This window comes from Cryptosporidium parvum, chromosome 7 (genome assembly GCF_000165345.1).
Source record: "Cryptosporidium parvum Iowa II chromosome 7, whole genome shotgun sequence".
Taxonomy (NCBI): Eukaryota; Apicomplexa; class Conoidasida; order Eucoccidiorida; family Cryptosporidiidae; genus Cryptosporidium; species Cryptosporidium parvum.
In genome coordinates, this window is record NC_006986.1 from 912,424 (window position 1) to 927,477 (window position 15,054).

Below are 15,054 nucleotides of genomic sequence, written 5' to 3' on the forward strand. Positions count from 1 at the left end.
TTTTGGCTCTGATAATTGTCAATAGCAAGCCACCCTTTGTTTATCACTAGAGTAGGCTAGCTCAAACCCTGTGCAAAAGAACTTCCTAAGCTGAAACTTATGATGTAGCGTTAATATATTACAAAAAAACTACTTGCCAACAAGAGTTATCACAAGTGCATTCAAAATGCACAATATGCTTCTCTGTTCTATCCAGGATTTTCTAATGTATGTACTTTTTATTCACAGAGTATACACTCGCGTACAGCAACGTATAATTATCCTTTGCATGTATTAGGGTGCAATACGGGCTAGACTTGAAAGATACGTCATTTTTTACATAAGAAATCCAAATACATGCACCTCACACATTTAGGCGGGAAATGGCAAAAACGTTATTATTGCGTGATTGGCTTTTGCCGCCTTAATTAATTAATTAATTAATTTAGACAGGTGAGAGACAGTTAGCACTAGTAGTCTAGTGGTAGGATGACGCGTTCCCATTGCGTCGGCCCGGTTTCGATTACCGGCTAGTGCAGTTTTTGGGGGGGGATGTGGTATAGATCTAAGTGTTGCGGTTCTTACATGTCTTATATTTTTGTGTTCGATAGAGTTTAATAGAAATAAAATAAATAATATGAATAATTGTATCTCTCTAAGAGAATAGATATTATGTTTAATTACGAAATGCAAGAGATTAACTATTAAATTGAACTAAAGTATATGTTTTTTCGAACCTACTATGAAAAGCTTGATAATCTATAATTTTGTAGGTGCCCTTGAAGGTAGTCCATCCTTAGGTCTTTTGTTAACCCAAGGTGGTTCAATATTGGGATGGTTTGAGACGTATGGAGGATCGTTGGTTGATGGAATTTGTCCAGTAGGAAGTGGAGAATGTCCCAATACTTCTTCATTATTAAGAGACCTCCATTCTGGGGGAAACCTCAATAAAGACTGCGCTTCTTTTAGGTCATGTTCTAAAAGTTGCATTACAGTCTGTTGCTCCTCTATTTGTTTTTCAAGCTTTCTGCATGCTAGAAGCATAACAATAACGTCATTTTGGTCTTGAGGCTCAATGTTAGAAAAATAGGCAGCCATTTCGGTGAGACTACTATATGGTCTTCTCCTTGCTGCAGAAAGTCCACCTACAAATGGGCTCTTTGAAAACTTTGCTCCATTACAGACTCCCTGTTTTGCTAAATATCTTCTATTCCTTGAATTACCATTAAATGCTGAAATTTCGCTCGGAAATTCGACCATATCAGAGTATCTTGGATGTCCTATTCCTTGTGGCAATGTATTAGATGCAGCTAATTCATCGTCATCATCAAGGTTCGAATCAGTGCTTTCTAGGTCTCTCAATCCTCTAATTGTAGCAATTTTTTTTTCTATTCCATGCCACTTAGTTCCACTAACAGTATTATCATTTTGGTTTGACTTCCTTTCGCCTGATTTTTTGTTCTTGTCGTTGGAACTTTCTTTGGGAGTTTGGTCTATTTGAGCTTCACTAAGGTCGCTCGATTCCTTGTTACTGCTATTGCTATTAGTATCTTTTAATTCTGCTTCTTTTTTATGCTTTCTAGAATGATGTTTTCTACAGCAATGTCTACTACTTCTACCACCATTCTGGCATGCAGTACTACAAATTGCTGCTATAGTTGTAACCATTTGCCACATTGCAGGATCCAAACCTTGAAAACTTGGAGACCCAGATCTATTAAACATATCAGGAATCCCATTAAAACCAACTCCCAACTGAGGAAACATCCCATTCTGAAAGTTATTAGTTGGAATATTTCCCGAATTTGTATTTGCAGAATTAATTGAACTTTTTAGCTGACTTGTTTCTTTGCTTGCAGGAACATTCGAATTTGATGGAGCAGGATTTTGTGACTTGTTTATAGCCAAATTAGGTTTCTGATTCTGCTCCTTGGAAGGAGTCAAGTTTGCTTTTGATTCGGAAATTTTCTGCAAAGAGGGTTCTTTGCTCTGGCATTCCAACCTTTGTTCTGTCTTCAATTCAGGTGGTGAAGATGAACCTGAAACTGGAGCTTGAAACTTAGTAGTTGGGCCCATCTTTACCTCACTTTTTGGTGGTGTTGATATATTATTTACTGATTTTGTTGGGATTGCTTTTTCAGGTGGAGCAGTGCTTTTTGGTTGTTCTATCTTTTTTGCTACAATCTTTGGAGGTCCCAGTTTAGTAGGTGATCCATCCTTATTAGCTAAACCTATCTTAGGAGCATCAATGCCAACCTTCTTCACAACATCGGGTTTTATGCTTGTCAGCTTTGTAGAAACCTGTGACTTTGATTCAACATCCCCTGTCTTTGCTACCTGAACTTTCAATCCTGGAGGAGGTTTCAATTGTGCTGGCTCACCTGGTTTTGAACTAATCTTCACTAAATTTGTTCCTGGCAATTTTTTAAGTCCTGGTAAATCCTTTGGTGACTTTCCAATCATCGCATTTTTTGTAATTAAAGGTGCTGGCTTTAGCCCTGCTTTAATACCTTCTGACATTTTTTAGTAATATAATCTCCCTTTAGGCACTTATTTAAAAGACTTATATCATATTTTTTTAAAGTGGTATTCTGCCCATTTATCTTTCATCATCTATTTACAATCATATTTTGAAGAAACACACATGCTAGCTTCCCGTGCCCGTCTTGTCTATTGTCATTTTTCTAATTAATAATTACAAAAAATATTCGAAAATAAAATATAATTTATATAAAACTAAAATACCTTATACTCCTAAAGAATACTGAACCTCCTAAAATAATGTTCATTCTACTTATCAAATAATCTAGTATGCGGCTCCAGTATGTACATAAGAAGCTCTTTTAGGTCCAGTAGTTGTAAGTAAAAACATTGCTATTAAGAACGTGTAAACTACGGAAAGGAGCGACCCAAAATATAAGGCTATAATTGATATTTTGTACTTTGGACTTGATTTTGGAGCTCTTGACATTATCAAAAAAGTTATGCAACCAATCGGTGGGAAAAGAAATGATAAAAAAATTGAAATAAGTGGAAGTCTTATTCCCTTTTCATCCCAGATTGACCCAACTAGCTTCTCACTGTTCAAACCTGTTGATTTTCTTATCAGATTTTCAAAAATACTCATATTTAGATAATTATTATTAAAATGAGGATCTTGTTTAATGTTTTTTTTTTTTTTTTTATAGATCTCAAATGCATGTATAGGTTGAATAGGATATCAGCGCTAGATACGAAAATTCATCAAACAATAAATAAATAATTAATAAATCGATTTTATCCAAACAAATTCCACTTCACTTTATGATTATTGAGAAATTCAACATTTTCCAATAGCTATTACACACTTAAAGCTGAAAATATTTTATTTACCTTTAAGAATTAATTACGCGCAAATTATTGCAATTTTTTCCGATTACCTAATTTAACCGCATAATTTTGGAGACGTATTGAGACATTATTTAATATAGGTATTGAAAATTGCGGTACCCAAATTTGGAAGATCGTGTAAAGGTAAAATTTGTGGATTTTCTAGTGTAACATTAGATTTTCTGAAGTACTAGTCAGAGAATAGCCAGATTTGTCAACCCTACGGAAGGTTTTGATTGTTTGTTTGATTAGTTAATATGCCAATCCAAATTACAGACTTGAGAGATTTTATCAATACTTCTAGACGTGCTGATGCCAGATCAGTAACTGTTGTTAAGGTCAAGAAAGATAACCACATTACAACAAAGTTCAAGATTAGATGCAGTCGTTATTTGTATACATTGGTTATGAAGGATTTAGAGAAGGCAAAGAAGTTGGAGTCATCATTACCTCCAACACTAAAGAAGACTACAATTTCTCGCTCGGTAAAGAAGTAAATTATCTTCTATTAAGCATAAAATAGAAATTCTATATCTGTTTATTTCAAATAGAGTAGTTTATTAATGAGATGGCGTTTTATCACGTTGAATTTTTTTTTCTATAAAGGCTTTTCGTTTATAGCGTGACCCTCTATTTCTATAATATTATGTGTAATTAGTGGCTGATTGTGTTGTCTTTTTGATCTCTCAAGCTACTTCACCATAGGATCTCAAGACTTTGGGCTTCTTTGCTTTACCTACAAGTCGATTTTCAAGAAAAGAATCAATTATTAACATTTTGCCTGTGCCGCTTTGCTGTCTCTATTAAGATTATTCCCCATTTTGTTATGTCATTCCAAACTCTTACAATTACCAAGATAATGCACTAAACATGGAAAAGGTTGAAGGTTTATATCAGGAACTACAGCTTTTGGTAAAGTCTGAGCAGTACGAGGCAGCATCACATATTTGTGACAAAATTAGGCTTATAGGATGTATGGATAGCGAAGTTTTGAGGACAAAGATATACTGCTTGATTCAGAGAAAGATGTGGAACCAGGCACTTTTTCTTATCAAATCTCTTGAAAAAGATGAAATTGAGTTACCTTTTGAAAAGTCATATTGTCTATATAGAACTAACAACTATAAAGATGCTTTGGAGACTTTAGAAACTCTTGGTGATCCAACGAAAGCTTTAAGTAAATTGGAAAACCGTGCAATCACCCATTTGAAGATCCAGATTTTGTATAGATTAGGTCAATTTGAGGAGTGCGAAAGGCTTTATTCTATTATGGAGCCTATCATTGCTAAAGAAAACAACTCTGTAGAACTGGAAATGCTTCAAGTTAACCAATTAGCAGTATTTTCCTCAATTCGCAATATTAACAAAAATATTGAAGATTTCGACATTCCTGACTACTTAACAAATTCAATCGAGTACTGGTTTAATCGTTGTTGTTTATATTTATCCAACAATGATATTGACAACGCAATGACATCTTTAGAGATGTCAGAGTCACTCTATAACTCATTATTGGAAAATGATGACTCAGAAGATCAACAATCTCCAGATGTTTCTGATGAGTGTTCTTTGGCTCTCATGAGAGCCTATATTATGCAACAAATAGGCCAAAATGAAGAAGCAAAATTGCTTTACGAAGACTCTTTTAAAAAGTTTGGACTTGATGGAGTAAAATTAGAACCTTCAATGGTCCATTTGGGTGTAGTTGCCTATAACAACTACTTTATACTTTCAAAAAATGATAATCCTCATAGTTATATTGATGGTCTTAAACGTCTCTCTATTACTTCGAAGGATCAAATTGAACACAAAATGACGGTTAACCAAAACTTTATTATCTCTCTAAATAAAGCTCTATTATTATATAATGAAAGTGGATTTAAGCAATATATTAAACAAGCAGAGAAGTTTTCTGTAGACAAATTAAAACTGGATTTATTCAAAATAGGGTTATTCCTTTTACAAGGAAAGACTAAAAAGGCAGTACAATATATAAATTCTGTATATAGCAAAAACCAAGATAATATTGAATTTTCCATTTCGGTTCTTAAGATATTGCTCAAATTAAAAATGATCAATAATGCCTTCAAAATTCTGGATTCAAATATTGATCAATATATATGTAACTTTGGACAGTGGACAATTTCTCCAGAATTATTTAACGAGCTTTTAATTTTGATTCATAATATTCTAATTGAGAAGTTTTCCAACTCCGCTATTGATATGATTAAACAAAAGCTCAAGTTTATTCTGAACCATGCAATATCAAAATCTACTAGCAGTAAATCAAATAGCAGACTTCCTTCCCTATTATCTGTACTTGGAAAACATCTTTTGATAGCCAATTTAGCTTCCGAAGCTGCTGAATGTTTCCGCTTCGTACTTGAAGATTTAGGTGACTCTAATAATGATTCTGCACTTTCTGGATATGTTTCTGCCTCTACACTCTGTGGCAATGAAGTCCCAAAGGTTTATCTGAGACAATTGGACAAAAAGCTTCCCAGCAGTGTATTTTCGATAGATGCTGAGGTTCTTGAAAAGATGGAGGCCCCTACTAGAGCTTCAGAAAAGGATAGCCACGATTCTAAATCTATGTCTCATGCAAATTTGACAATAAAAACCAAATCTAAGCACAAAAAGAGAAAACCAAGATATCCAAAAGGATTTGACCCACTTAATCCAGGCCAGGAACCAGATCCTGAAAGGTGGTTACCGAAAGAACAGAGATCATCATTTAAAAAACTTAACAAAAATAGAAGCTCGAAAAAAGGCCAAATTGGAAAAGGAGGACACCAAGGAGCCATTCCAACCAGTAATATTGAAGCCAAGCCCACTGTCCCCTCAACAGCTAAACAAGCTGCACTTTCCTCAAGTTCAGGCATTAGAAGGTCTCATAAGAAGAAAAGACGCTAATCTAATAATGATAGTTAATTCCCAATAGCTTAGCTAAATTTTGGAAAATCATCTTCTATTCTCAAAAGCTTTTCAACGTTGGATACTTCTGATAATAATGACCCAAAGTATCTCAAAAGCTCTATCCCCCTAACCTATTAGCATAAAATATTGATAAATTAACTTATTAAAACTCTTATTTTACTTACCTCATTATTTAGTGTTGGAATATATGCAACATGGAAGTCGTAGCTATATAAATCTCGAATCTGTTCCAAATACTTCATTTGCATGTTCCTTTTACTATAATACTTTGAATATAATAACTTTGAATAAGAAAGTAGTTTGTTATAACTACAAACAATTTTTTCAGTAAATTCAACCAATTTTGAATGGTCTGAAGGGATATCCTCCAGTTTTAAAAGCTCTGACGAGTCTTTTAGAACTGACTCTCCTTGATCATTTCCACTAGGAAGATCTATAGGGAACATTACTTGGTTTACAACTATATGAGAGCAACTAATGGATTGTTTGGCTAGCTCTTGGATTAGCCTTTCTGTCTCATAAACTGACAAGAATTCAGGAATACAAACACATACAAAAGTTGTTTTAGATGGGTCTTGGAAAGTCTCCTTGACAGAAGTTGTTATAGCTTTAAGATCCTCTAATTTCGAATTCAGTGTCTCCTCTTCTATCGCATTTCCACTCACAGAATTAATTAGTTGAAGTGCTCCTGACATATTTTGCTTTATTGAAAACAACTTTGATAAACCCTTTTCTAATAATGAGGGGAAACTTAATAGTCTAAGCGTATGCCCAGTTGGAGCTGTGTCAAATACTATCACACTATAAGACATTGACTTAACTGACTGCATTAAAGTAGCAAAACCCAGTGCTTCATCAATACCAGGAAGTGCAGAGATTAAATCCGGGAGGAATTTTGAAAACAAACTATTTTCCTCTTTTAGTTTGAATTCTACTGCCTGTTGATACGATGCATCCAGTTCCATTGCATACAAATTTTTATAACCATTAACCAATGTAGGGGCGTTACTAAACTTTTGTACAAATGCATCACTTAGATTATGTGCAGGATCTGTTGATAGAATTAAAACCTAAAATTTGCTTATTTCAAAGGTTATTAAAATTGTAAAATATATTACTTACGCTTTCTCTCTCCTCCGCCAACCTAGACGCTATGGAACAAGATGTAGTGGTTTTTCCAACTCCTCCTTTTCCTCCTACAAAAATCCACTTTAAAGTCTTTAAAGAAAATAGTGATTTTAACGAGGGTTCAAGATCACAATCTGCATCAAAGTAAGCAGTACTCATTTTTTAAAGAAAGAACAGCGATTATAACAAATTCTTTCAACACTCTAATTCTGAATTATTGACTTTCCTCTCAATTTATATTTATTATTAGTCATTTTCTACTGGAAAGTTAAAGGCATTATTGGCGCATGAATGCTTTGCTGTCTTAAGGAAAATAATACTCACATTTGAGGGGAAACTCCGTATTGACCAAAATTTTTTACTGAAATAGATTTTCTTCACAGAAGACTTTTTAGAAAGCTTTTCAATCAGATTGAAGGTGAATACACTGCAAATGAGGAATCTTCTGAAACTCATCTTAACGCTTTCCTTTGCTCCTCTATTTGTGACATGCTTATATGATAGTAGCTCACAGGTAAAAGTTATTAATGGCTCACAACTTAAGAAGTTAGTTAAAGAAAATCCCGTTGTTATAGTAGAATTTTTTGCAGAATGGTGTGGACATTGCAAGGCGTTTGCTCCAGAATATGAAAAAGCAGCAAAAGCTCTCAAAGGCATCGTCCCTGTTGTAGCTATAGATGATCAGAGTGATATGGCTGAATATGGTATTCAGGGATTCCCAACAGTGAAAGTATTCACAGAGCACTCCGTGAAACCAAAAGATTTCACTGGACCTAGAAGAGCCGAGTCTGTTTTAAACGCTGCTCTTTCAGCACTTAAAGATGTAACAAACTCGCGTCTAAGTGGTAAAAATTCGGGTAATAAGGGATCAAACAAGACTAAGGAATCCAGTAAAAAGTCAAGAAAGTCCAGAGTTGTTGAGCTTACTGATAGTAACTTTGACGATCTAGTAATTAATGATAATGAGAATTCTTGGTTCGTTAAGTTCTATGCACCTTGGTGTGGGCATTGCAAAAGCCTTGCCCCTGATTGGGAGGAGCTTGGAAGTATGGCAGATGGAAGGGTCAAAATCGCCAAGCTGGATGCAACTCAACACACAATGATGGCTCATAGATATAAAATTCAAGGATTTCCCACTTTGTTAATGTTCCCTGCAGGAGAAAAGAGAGAAATTACTCCAGTTAATTACAACGGGCCCAGAACAGCTAATGACCTTTTTGAATTTGCAATAAAATTCCAGTCTAGCTCTGCAAGCATCAAACAGATGATCAGCCAGGAAGTTTTTGAGAACACATGCACAAAGGGATTGTGTGTAATTGCATTCCTACCTCACATAGCAGACTCCAGCGATTCTGAGAGAGAAAAATACTTAAAGATATATAAGGATGTTGTTTCAGCCTCAGCTGCAATGACAATTCGGTTCCTTTGGTCAGAGGGGGGATCTCAGTTCGATTTCGAAGAAAAGCTGAACCTCGCATTCGGATATCCTGCAGTTGTTGCAATTAATAACGAGAAACAGAGATTTTCAACACATAGAGGGAGCTTCACAGTAGAATCTCTTAATTCATTTATTATTGCATTGACCACGGGACGCGCCCCCGTGGATCCCTTACCCAAGCTACCAAAGATTTCCAAAGTAAGTTCCTGGGAACCAAAGAAATCGAAAGAAAATTCAAATGCTGAAGAGAATAGAAATAAATCAAATCGTCAGTCTGACGAACTATAAGAATTTTAGTGACATAACTAATAAATTTGGATATGCTGGAATATTAGACTATTGCTTTCTGGATCCTTGCACTGCATTCTCAAAGTCCTTGTGCATATTTGCTAGCTTAAACGGAGCAACAGATTTACGTAGGAACTGGGTAACGCATTTCCAATCTGCATTATTCAGGATGATCTTAATACATACTTTCGAGTATGTTCTAATATCAGGCGTTGGACCGTTAATATTTCCATGAATGAATTCCAAACATGCAAGTAGATTGCCACATTTTGCAATGTTTGGCCCTATTTTTTCCAATACAATTGCAGTAGCCTTAAGAGTATTATAAATAACAATTGTGCTTCTGTTTTTTGAACCATGATTAATTAACTTGCCTAGCAATTTATCACCTGCCTTAATTGAGCAAATTGCTATCAAGGTTTTAGTTGCATCGTTTGCAATGAATTTGTTTCTATCGTTTGTACGTTTCAAGATCTTTTCCAGACAAATATCCAATAGCTTACCGAGATCTAGGGATGATCCACAGTGCAGATATAAGTCTTCTATCCCTTGCATGGCACTCTTGCTAACGCAAGACCTGAGTGAACTAATCCATTTAGCAATGCTTTCCCCAATCAAAGTTGGTGAGATAAGGTTTTTAGTTGATGGAGGACGTGAATTGCTAGGTTTTGTTAGAAACAGCGAGTGATATATAATAATTCTTCTCAGATTAGTAATTTCTTCAACAACACGACTCCAGTTCTCAATGTAAAGCTCGTTGTTCAATAAGAAATCAATGGCAGTTTTTGTAATAACTTCCAGACGCTCATTATTCATTGAGCATGCCTCTGGGAAATCTCCAATATTGACATCATCTTCCAAATTAGTACTTTCTGTTCTTTTAGCGCTTAGCTGAATCTTGAGGGTAGATTTAGTCATAGATGTGTTGTCTATCTGACCAATTTTACCCTCCTTTTGCTTGAATTTTGAAACCTTACTATTATTTCCAGAGTGGGTGTTCTCAGAAGTTTTGTTTGCTTTAGTAGTTTCCGTGTTAATTTTACACTCTTGGCTGCTTAGTAAGCTATCACTATAAGAAAGATTAAAATCTGCAAATGTTATAGAACCATCCTCTATATCTGGTAGCTGAGCATTTTCCAAAATCCTTTGGTGAAGCATTCTTAAGGGATTATAAACGGAGTTTTGCCTTCTTTCTTGTGGTATTGCATCAACAGCCAAATTTATAACTGTATTAAAATATTCATTGCCTACTACTGAAAGGTAAACTCTTAAGCCATCAATAGAACGACAGACTACTTCCTCCTCATCATCGTAAATTGACCAGACAAGTGCTTGGACGATTCTAGTTGGATTATATGGATATTTTGATGACATCGGCACCGCCAAAATAGCATAGATTAGGATTCCAACAACTTCAATTCTGATTATTGAGCTTTGATGTTGAACTAATTTACATAGTTGCATAATTAACCCATCAATTAAATATTCTCGCGATTTTCCAGAACTATTATTCTTAAATGAGGAGGAAAAATCCCCATGACTAAATTCGAGCTGAGAGAAATGTATTATCTTTTGAATGCATTTCATCGTTTCAGAATAAGTCTTCACACATGAATCACTCAGATGCATAATGAGCTCGTATATCATATTTGTATTTAAAATAATCTTTCCTGAATTTTCGGAATCATTCGATTTGCTGGTTATTAAATGTTTACACAACAAATTTGACAGTATTTTTTCAATAATAATTTCACCAAAGCCTTCAGTATTACATGTACATTCTTGCTCAATTTTCCGTGTCAAATGTTCTAAAACACCTAAAATATAATTAGTAAGGTCAGCTACATTGCTCCTTGAATGAAGAAACTCCACCCAGTCAGAAAATATGACATCCCACTCCTGAAAGTATGCTAATTCCTCGAGTGAAAATTCTTGAATTATCTTATAAAGTGAGTATTGTGATTCTAGATCTATTTTTGATTCTAGAATCTCATTTTCACTTTTGATTTCACTAAAAAAATTTTTGTTATCTGGGCTGTTTGGACCACCACTAAATATTCCTCTTCCTCTTAATCTAAACTGTAAAAAGTCAGTGTTATCTCCACCCATTTCATTTTCGTTCATTTCAAGCTCTTATTAGCGCTTACGGACTTATACTCTTAACTCGTGGCACCTTCTGTGAAACTATTAAATACTAAATTATGTTGAGCCAATATTCTAATTCTTTATCTATATAAATATATAAATATATATCTATATATATTATTTTTAAATTTATTAGTTAATTTCAAAAATTACATACACAGATTTAACATGTATTAGGCGCCAATTTGGCGTCCATTCCACACAAATTTGTTATTGTCTCTGTCAAGTTAACATGCGTTATAATAAAGTGATAAAACTACACACAAAGATAACGATTGAAAATATCAATTGATTGCATTAATGATTATTGATGAACCTGTTGAATTAGTTTCTCACATTAAGGCAATATTTCACTTTCTAGGGGGGATCAGTGTGATAAATACAAATGATGGGATTGAAATTTCAATAATGAAGTATGTATATTGTTAGTTTCATACTAAAAAAAAATAAGAAACTAATCAATCAATTTCTAAATATTAATCAACTTTTCTCTTATATAATTAGAGTTAGTCTTGAAGACCCTAATGCTTCAAAAGGTTTGTATTGCTTGACGCTTATGCGTATTTATATAGATAAACTAATAAACAACTTTAGATGATTCAGTTTCGCTTGCTTTAATTGAAGAAAGGATTAATAATATTCAAGGAACGGACCCGAAGTTAAAGCTAATGATTTCGAAAATGTTGCCTGTAAGTTTTCAGTATTGTGCAAGTTATTATTTAACGCCTAATTAGAAATTATTATCAAAATGTATACATGAACAAGGCCGACTTTATGAAGATGGAAGAGTAGTCTATTTTAGTTTTGACGAATTTATTGATTCTTTAAGAGAGGAATGCAAGCTCCTTGAACTTGAATAGTCATATTCATTAATTATTTTAGAATATTCCTTATCCAAACAGCTTTAACTATTAATCTTCTACCCAAAAATTAGCTCAAAAAATATGATTAGGATGTTCAAAATAATGAGTGGAACTAAAAATGTTTTTTTACTTTAAATTGGGTCGTTTCTCCACATAAAACTTACATCTTAAATAAGTTCTTATTGCATATAAAAATATAGTAATCTGGTTTCTAGCTGTTTCACCGTATATAGGTTTGTCAAGACCATCTGTGGGAATAAAACAAAGTAAAGAAAACCAATAAGCGTAGAAGAAAAATGTATAGTTAAATATTTTTATTTTCAAAACTTTTCAATTTTGAACAATTGGATTACTTACACTTTCTTAAGAACCTTCTGTCATTCAATATGGCTAGTGAATTCAATGTTAAAACAACCATTTCAAACAAATGAGTGAAACACAGTGTCATATTTTATTAATTATAGCAATATGCCGATTTATTTATTTAAAATTTTTGTTTTACTTAATTTAATATTCCTAGTTAAGTCAGCCAAATCCACTTTTTGCAGCGCTGAGGGTAAATGACGGAAATTAAACTCGATATTAAAGTAAATGTTCAAAATAAAGTGATCTAGCACACAATTAACAATGGATAAGCACTAAAGTAAAAACATACATTATAAGAAAAATACGAGGCAAATTCTCACTAACTAATTGATAGCATTTAATTCAAGGCTCAAAAATATAACTGTGCCTCCGAGGTATTCTGCAACTAGAAACATTCCTGAAATTTTGTGACTGTTTAATGTCTCCCTCTAAATTATCGGAGTCTTCAAGGTGGCTGTTGGTTAAGTTTGAAATATTTCTTAAAGAACTAATTAATTCAGAATCCCCACAACCCAACTCATATGAGGAATCAAATGTGAGATTAACACTTTTTGAAATTTTTTGGCTTTTAATCTTAAACTCTTGAGAATCACTGATAGTCACTCTACGACCGATGCAACCTGAGAAGAAAGGAAGTGCATTGGAAGTTGACCCACTTGACTTGAAAGTTTTAAATGAAACGAGAGTCTTACCAATTTGTACGGATAAGTTTTCTTTTCCAAGTTTTATTGGGCGTGTGAACTCAACTAAAGATCCAAACTTACTCTTCATATCTAAAAGGCATATCTGATAAGAACCAGCGGAATAGCAGTGCTGAAATTGAGCATGAGCCCTACTAACACTAATTTCTCCCAATCTAATATCAGAGTTATGACCCCTACCAATACAAACTGATGTACTGGTTCCACCAAAGGAAACCACAATCTGACCAATTTTTGAAGAAAAGTCTCCCTCTAGAGGAACAAGAACCAGGTATGGAAATCTAGGTCGAGGAACTCTAAATAATGGAATAAGTGTTGAACTGGAAGCATAGTTATCGATAAGTCTCAATTGAGTGGGGAAATAAACCTTACATAGTTCGCATTCGAACTTCTTCAAGTGTAGACATGCTGGTGAATTGACCTTGCAGTTGGAGTTGGAAAGACGTGATGTCCATTTCTTGAAAAGATTGATAACTTTAAATCTCATTCGGTCACGAAAATGCAGCTGAGAAGGATCATCAGTTCCATCCTGAACTTGGATAGAATTACTTATAAAGCTCTCAATAGTACTATATTCTCTTCCAGTGTGGAGAAACCATTCAGAAGGGATCTCCAGACGCGACTCAAGCCATGTTCGAAGACATTGAAGATGGACAAATTGCATTGACCCTTTACAATCACAGGGGCAAATCAATGGATTGAGAGGCTCATTTGTATCAGTAAAACCATCAGCATCATCAGAAAGACATATCCTACAACATCTATTAACTTTGGATTTTTGGTCACAATTTATTACTCGGTCAAATTTAGTTTGAATTTGAGCTTTTACACTAGGATTTAATACTGTTGGATCACAATCTTCAATTTTTAGCGCTTGGTTGTCTTGGTTGTTTAAGATTTGCGAGCCGAGATCCTCGCGAGTTGCATTATTTGATGTGGGGCTTGAAGCCATAAACTTGGAAATATCGTTTTCGCATTTAACCAAAGAATTATCCTGGAAATCACTAACTAATTTGATATCATTTCTTGAATAGTTGCTCAGCACTTTCTCTAGAATGTAGTTTGTGGAATACGCAAGGATTTCTGGCTCTTTATCAGCTTCAACCAAAGGAGCTGCTTGCAAAAAAGATTCAAAATTCGTCTGAAAATCCTGGTACCCCATTAACGTTAAGAAAGGGGCTTTAGATGACTCTTCCTTCGCAAGTGAAGATGTATTTATAATGTCATGAACCAGCATTTTACAACGACCGAATTTAAGAAGATCTCCCTTGTTAAGCGGTATTCCAGGTGAGGACTTGGGAGCCACTAACCAAACTTTATTATCTTCCTTATATTGACTTCTTCCTTTACTTGAACTAGACTTTGGGAGAGGATTGAGGCAAGCGCCTGTACCATGACCAGATGCTGATGAATATTGAGAACAATGAAGACTCGATGTTCTTAATTGCCTATTAATATCTTTAATAACTTCTACAAACCAGGAGTTCTTAAATAAATATAGCCTAAGTATTGGCACAAACTCCTTGCCAAAGTCCTGAATATTACTTATTATTGTTCTATTTATTCCATGCTTCATATTCTGATCTGATTCCTGGTCCAAATTGTTACAAAGCTTCATAGTTTCATCCAATTCTGGCTGGACAATGAGTTGCCCGGTCTCATTTTCTATAAAAATGATATATGAACATTGCGTATTATCTATCGATAGAGTCTGATTAAACTTTGTTTTTTTCTCATAATCATATAACCCATGAGATTCTCCAGACGATGTTGTTGACTCTATCAACACAGAAATCCCACTTCCTTTTGAACCAAACCTCATTACTTCAAAGCAATAATT

General features: G+C 34.3%; 8 protein-coding genes and 1 non-coding gene across 9 annotated transcripts; 4 read left to right on the plus strand and 5 right to left on the minus strand.

Moving 5' to 3' along the window:
• Nucleotides 1–446: 446 nt before the first annotated feature.
• Nucleotides 447–517, plus strand: cgd7_4025 (the record flags this gene model as incomplete). Its single annotated transcript has 1 exon — nucleotides 447–517. It is a non-coding gene; the product is annotated as a tRNA-Gly (tRNA).
• A 221-nt stretch (nucleotides 518–738) lies between these two features.
• cgd7_4030 (hypothetical low complexity protein) lies at nucleotides 739–2,499 on the minus strand (the record flags this gene model as incomplete). The annotated part of the gene is made up of 1 exon (XM_628558.1): nucleotides 739–2,499. One exon carries the CDS (start codon nucleotides 2,497–2,499, stop codon nucleotides 739–741), a length of 1,761 nt encoding a protein of 586 aa, XP_628560.1.
• A 286-nt stretch (nucleotides 2,500–2,785) lies between these two features.
• On the minus strand, nucleotides 2,786–3,106 carry cgd7_4040 (hypothetical protein; the record flags this gene model as incomplete). The annotated part of the gene is made up of 1 exon (XM_628559.1): nucleotides 2,786–3,106. The coding sequence occupies one exon, from the start codon at nucleotides 3,104–3,106 to the stop codon at nucleotides 2,786–2,788; it is 321 nt and encodes a 106-aa protein (XP_628561.1).
• A 490-nt stretch (nucleotides 3,107–3,596) lies between these two features.
• Nucleotides 3,597–3,845, plus strand: cgd7_4050 (ribosomal protein L38; the record flags this gene model as incomplete). The annotated part of the gene is made up of 1 exon (XM_628560.1): nucleotides 3,597–3,845. A coding segment is annotated over one exon (249 nt), but the record flags the coding sequence as incomplete, so codon positions are not given.
• Nucleotides 3,846–4,218: 373 nt separating this feature from the next.
• cgd7_4060 (signal recognition particle SPR72) lies at nucleotides 4,219–6,261 on the plus strand (the record flags this gene model as incomplete). The annotated part of the gene is made up of 1 exon (XM_628561.1): nucleotides 4,219–6,261. The coding sequence occupies one exon, from the start codon at nucleotides 4,219–4,221 to the stop codon at nucleotides 6,259–6,261; it is 2,043 nt and encodes a 680-aa protein (XP_628563.1).
• A 158-nt stretch (nucleotides 6,262–6,419) lies between these two features.
• On the minus strand, nucleotides 6,420–7,572 carry cgd7_4070 (arsenical pump-driving ATPase; the record flags this gene model as incomplete). The annotated part of the gene is made up of 2 exons (XM_001388365.1): nucleotides 6,420–7,355; nucleotides 7,408–7,572. The coding sequence occupies 2 exons, from the start codon at nucleotides 7,570–7,572 to the stop codon at nucleotides 6,420–6,422; spliced, it is 1,101 nt and encodes a 366-aa protein (XP_001388402.1).
• A 211-nt stretch (nucleotides 7,573–7,783) lies between these two features.
• Nucleotides 7,784–9,139, plus strand: cgd7_4080 (protein disulfide isomerase, signal peptide, ER retention motif; the record flags this gene model as incomplete). The annotated part of the gene is made up of 1 exon (XM_628562.1): nucleotides 7,784–9,139. A coding segment is annotated over one exon (1,356 nt), but the record flags the coding sequence as incomplete, so codon positions are not given.
• A 48-nt stretch (nucleotides 9,140–9,187) lies between these two features.
• Nucleotides 9,188–11,263, minus strand: cgd7_4090 (alpha superhelical protein, divergent TPR like repeats, possible microtubule associated protein; the record flags this gene model as incomplete). The annotated part of the gene is made up of 1 exon (XM_628563.1): nucleotides 9,188–11,263. The coding sequence occupies one exon, from the start codon at nucleotides 11,261–11,263 to the stop codon at nucleotides 9,188–9,190; it is 2,076 nt and encodes a 691-aa protein (XP_628565.1).
• A 1,592-nt stretch (nucleotides 11,264–12,855) lies between these two features.
• On the minus strand, nucleotides 12,856–15,036 carry cgd7_4100 (Ssm4 ring finger fused to a forkhead associated (FHA) domain (apicomplexan specific architecture); the record flags this gene model as incomplete). Its single annotated transcript, XM_628564.1, has 1 exon — nucleotides 12,856–15,036. One exon carries the CDS (start codon nucleotides 15,034–15,036, stop codon nucleotides 12,856–12,858), a length of 2,181 nt encoding a protein of 726 aa, XP_628566.1.
• Between the last annotated feature and the right edge of the window lie 18 nt (nucleotides 15,037–15,054).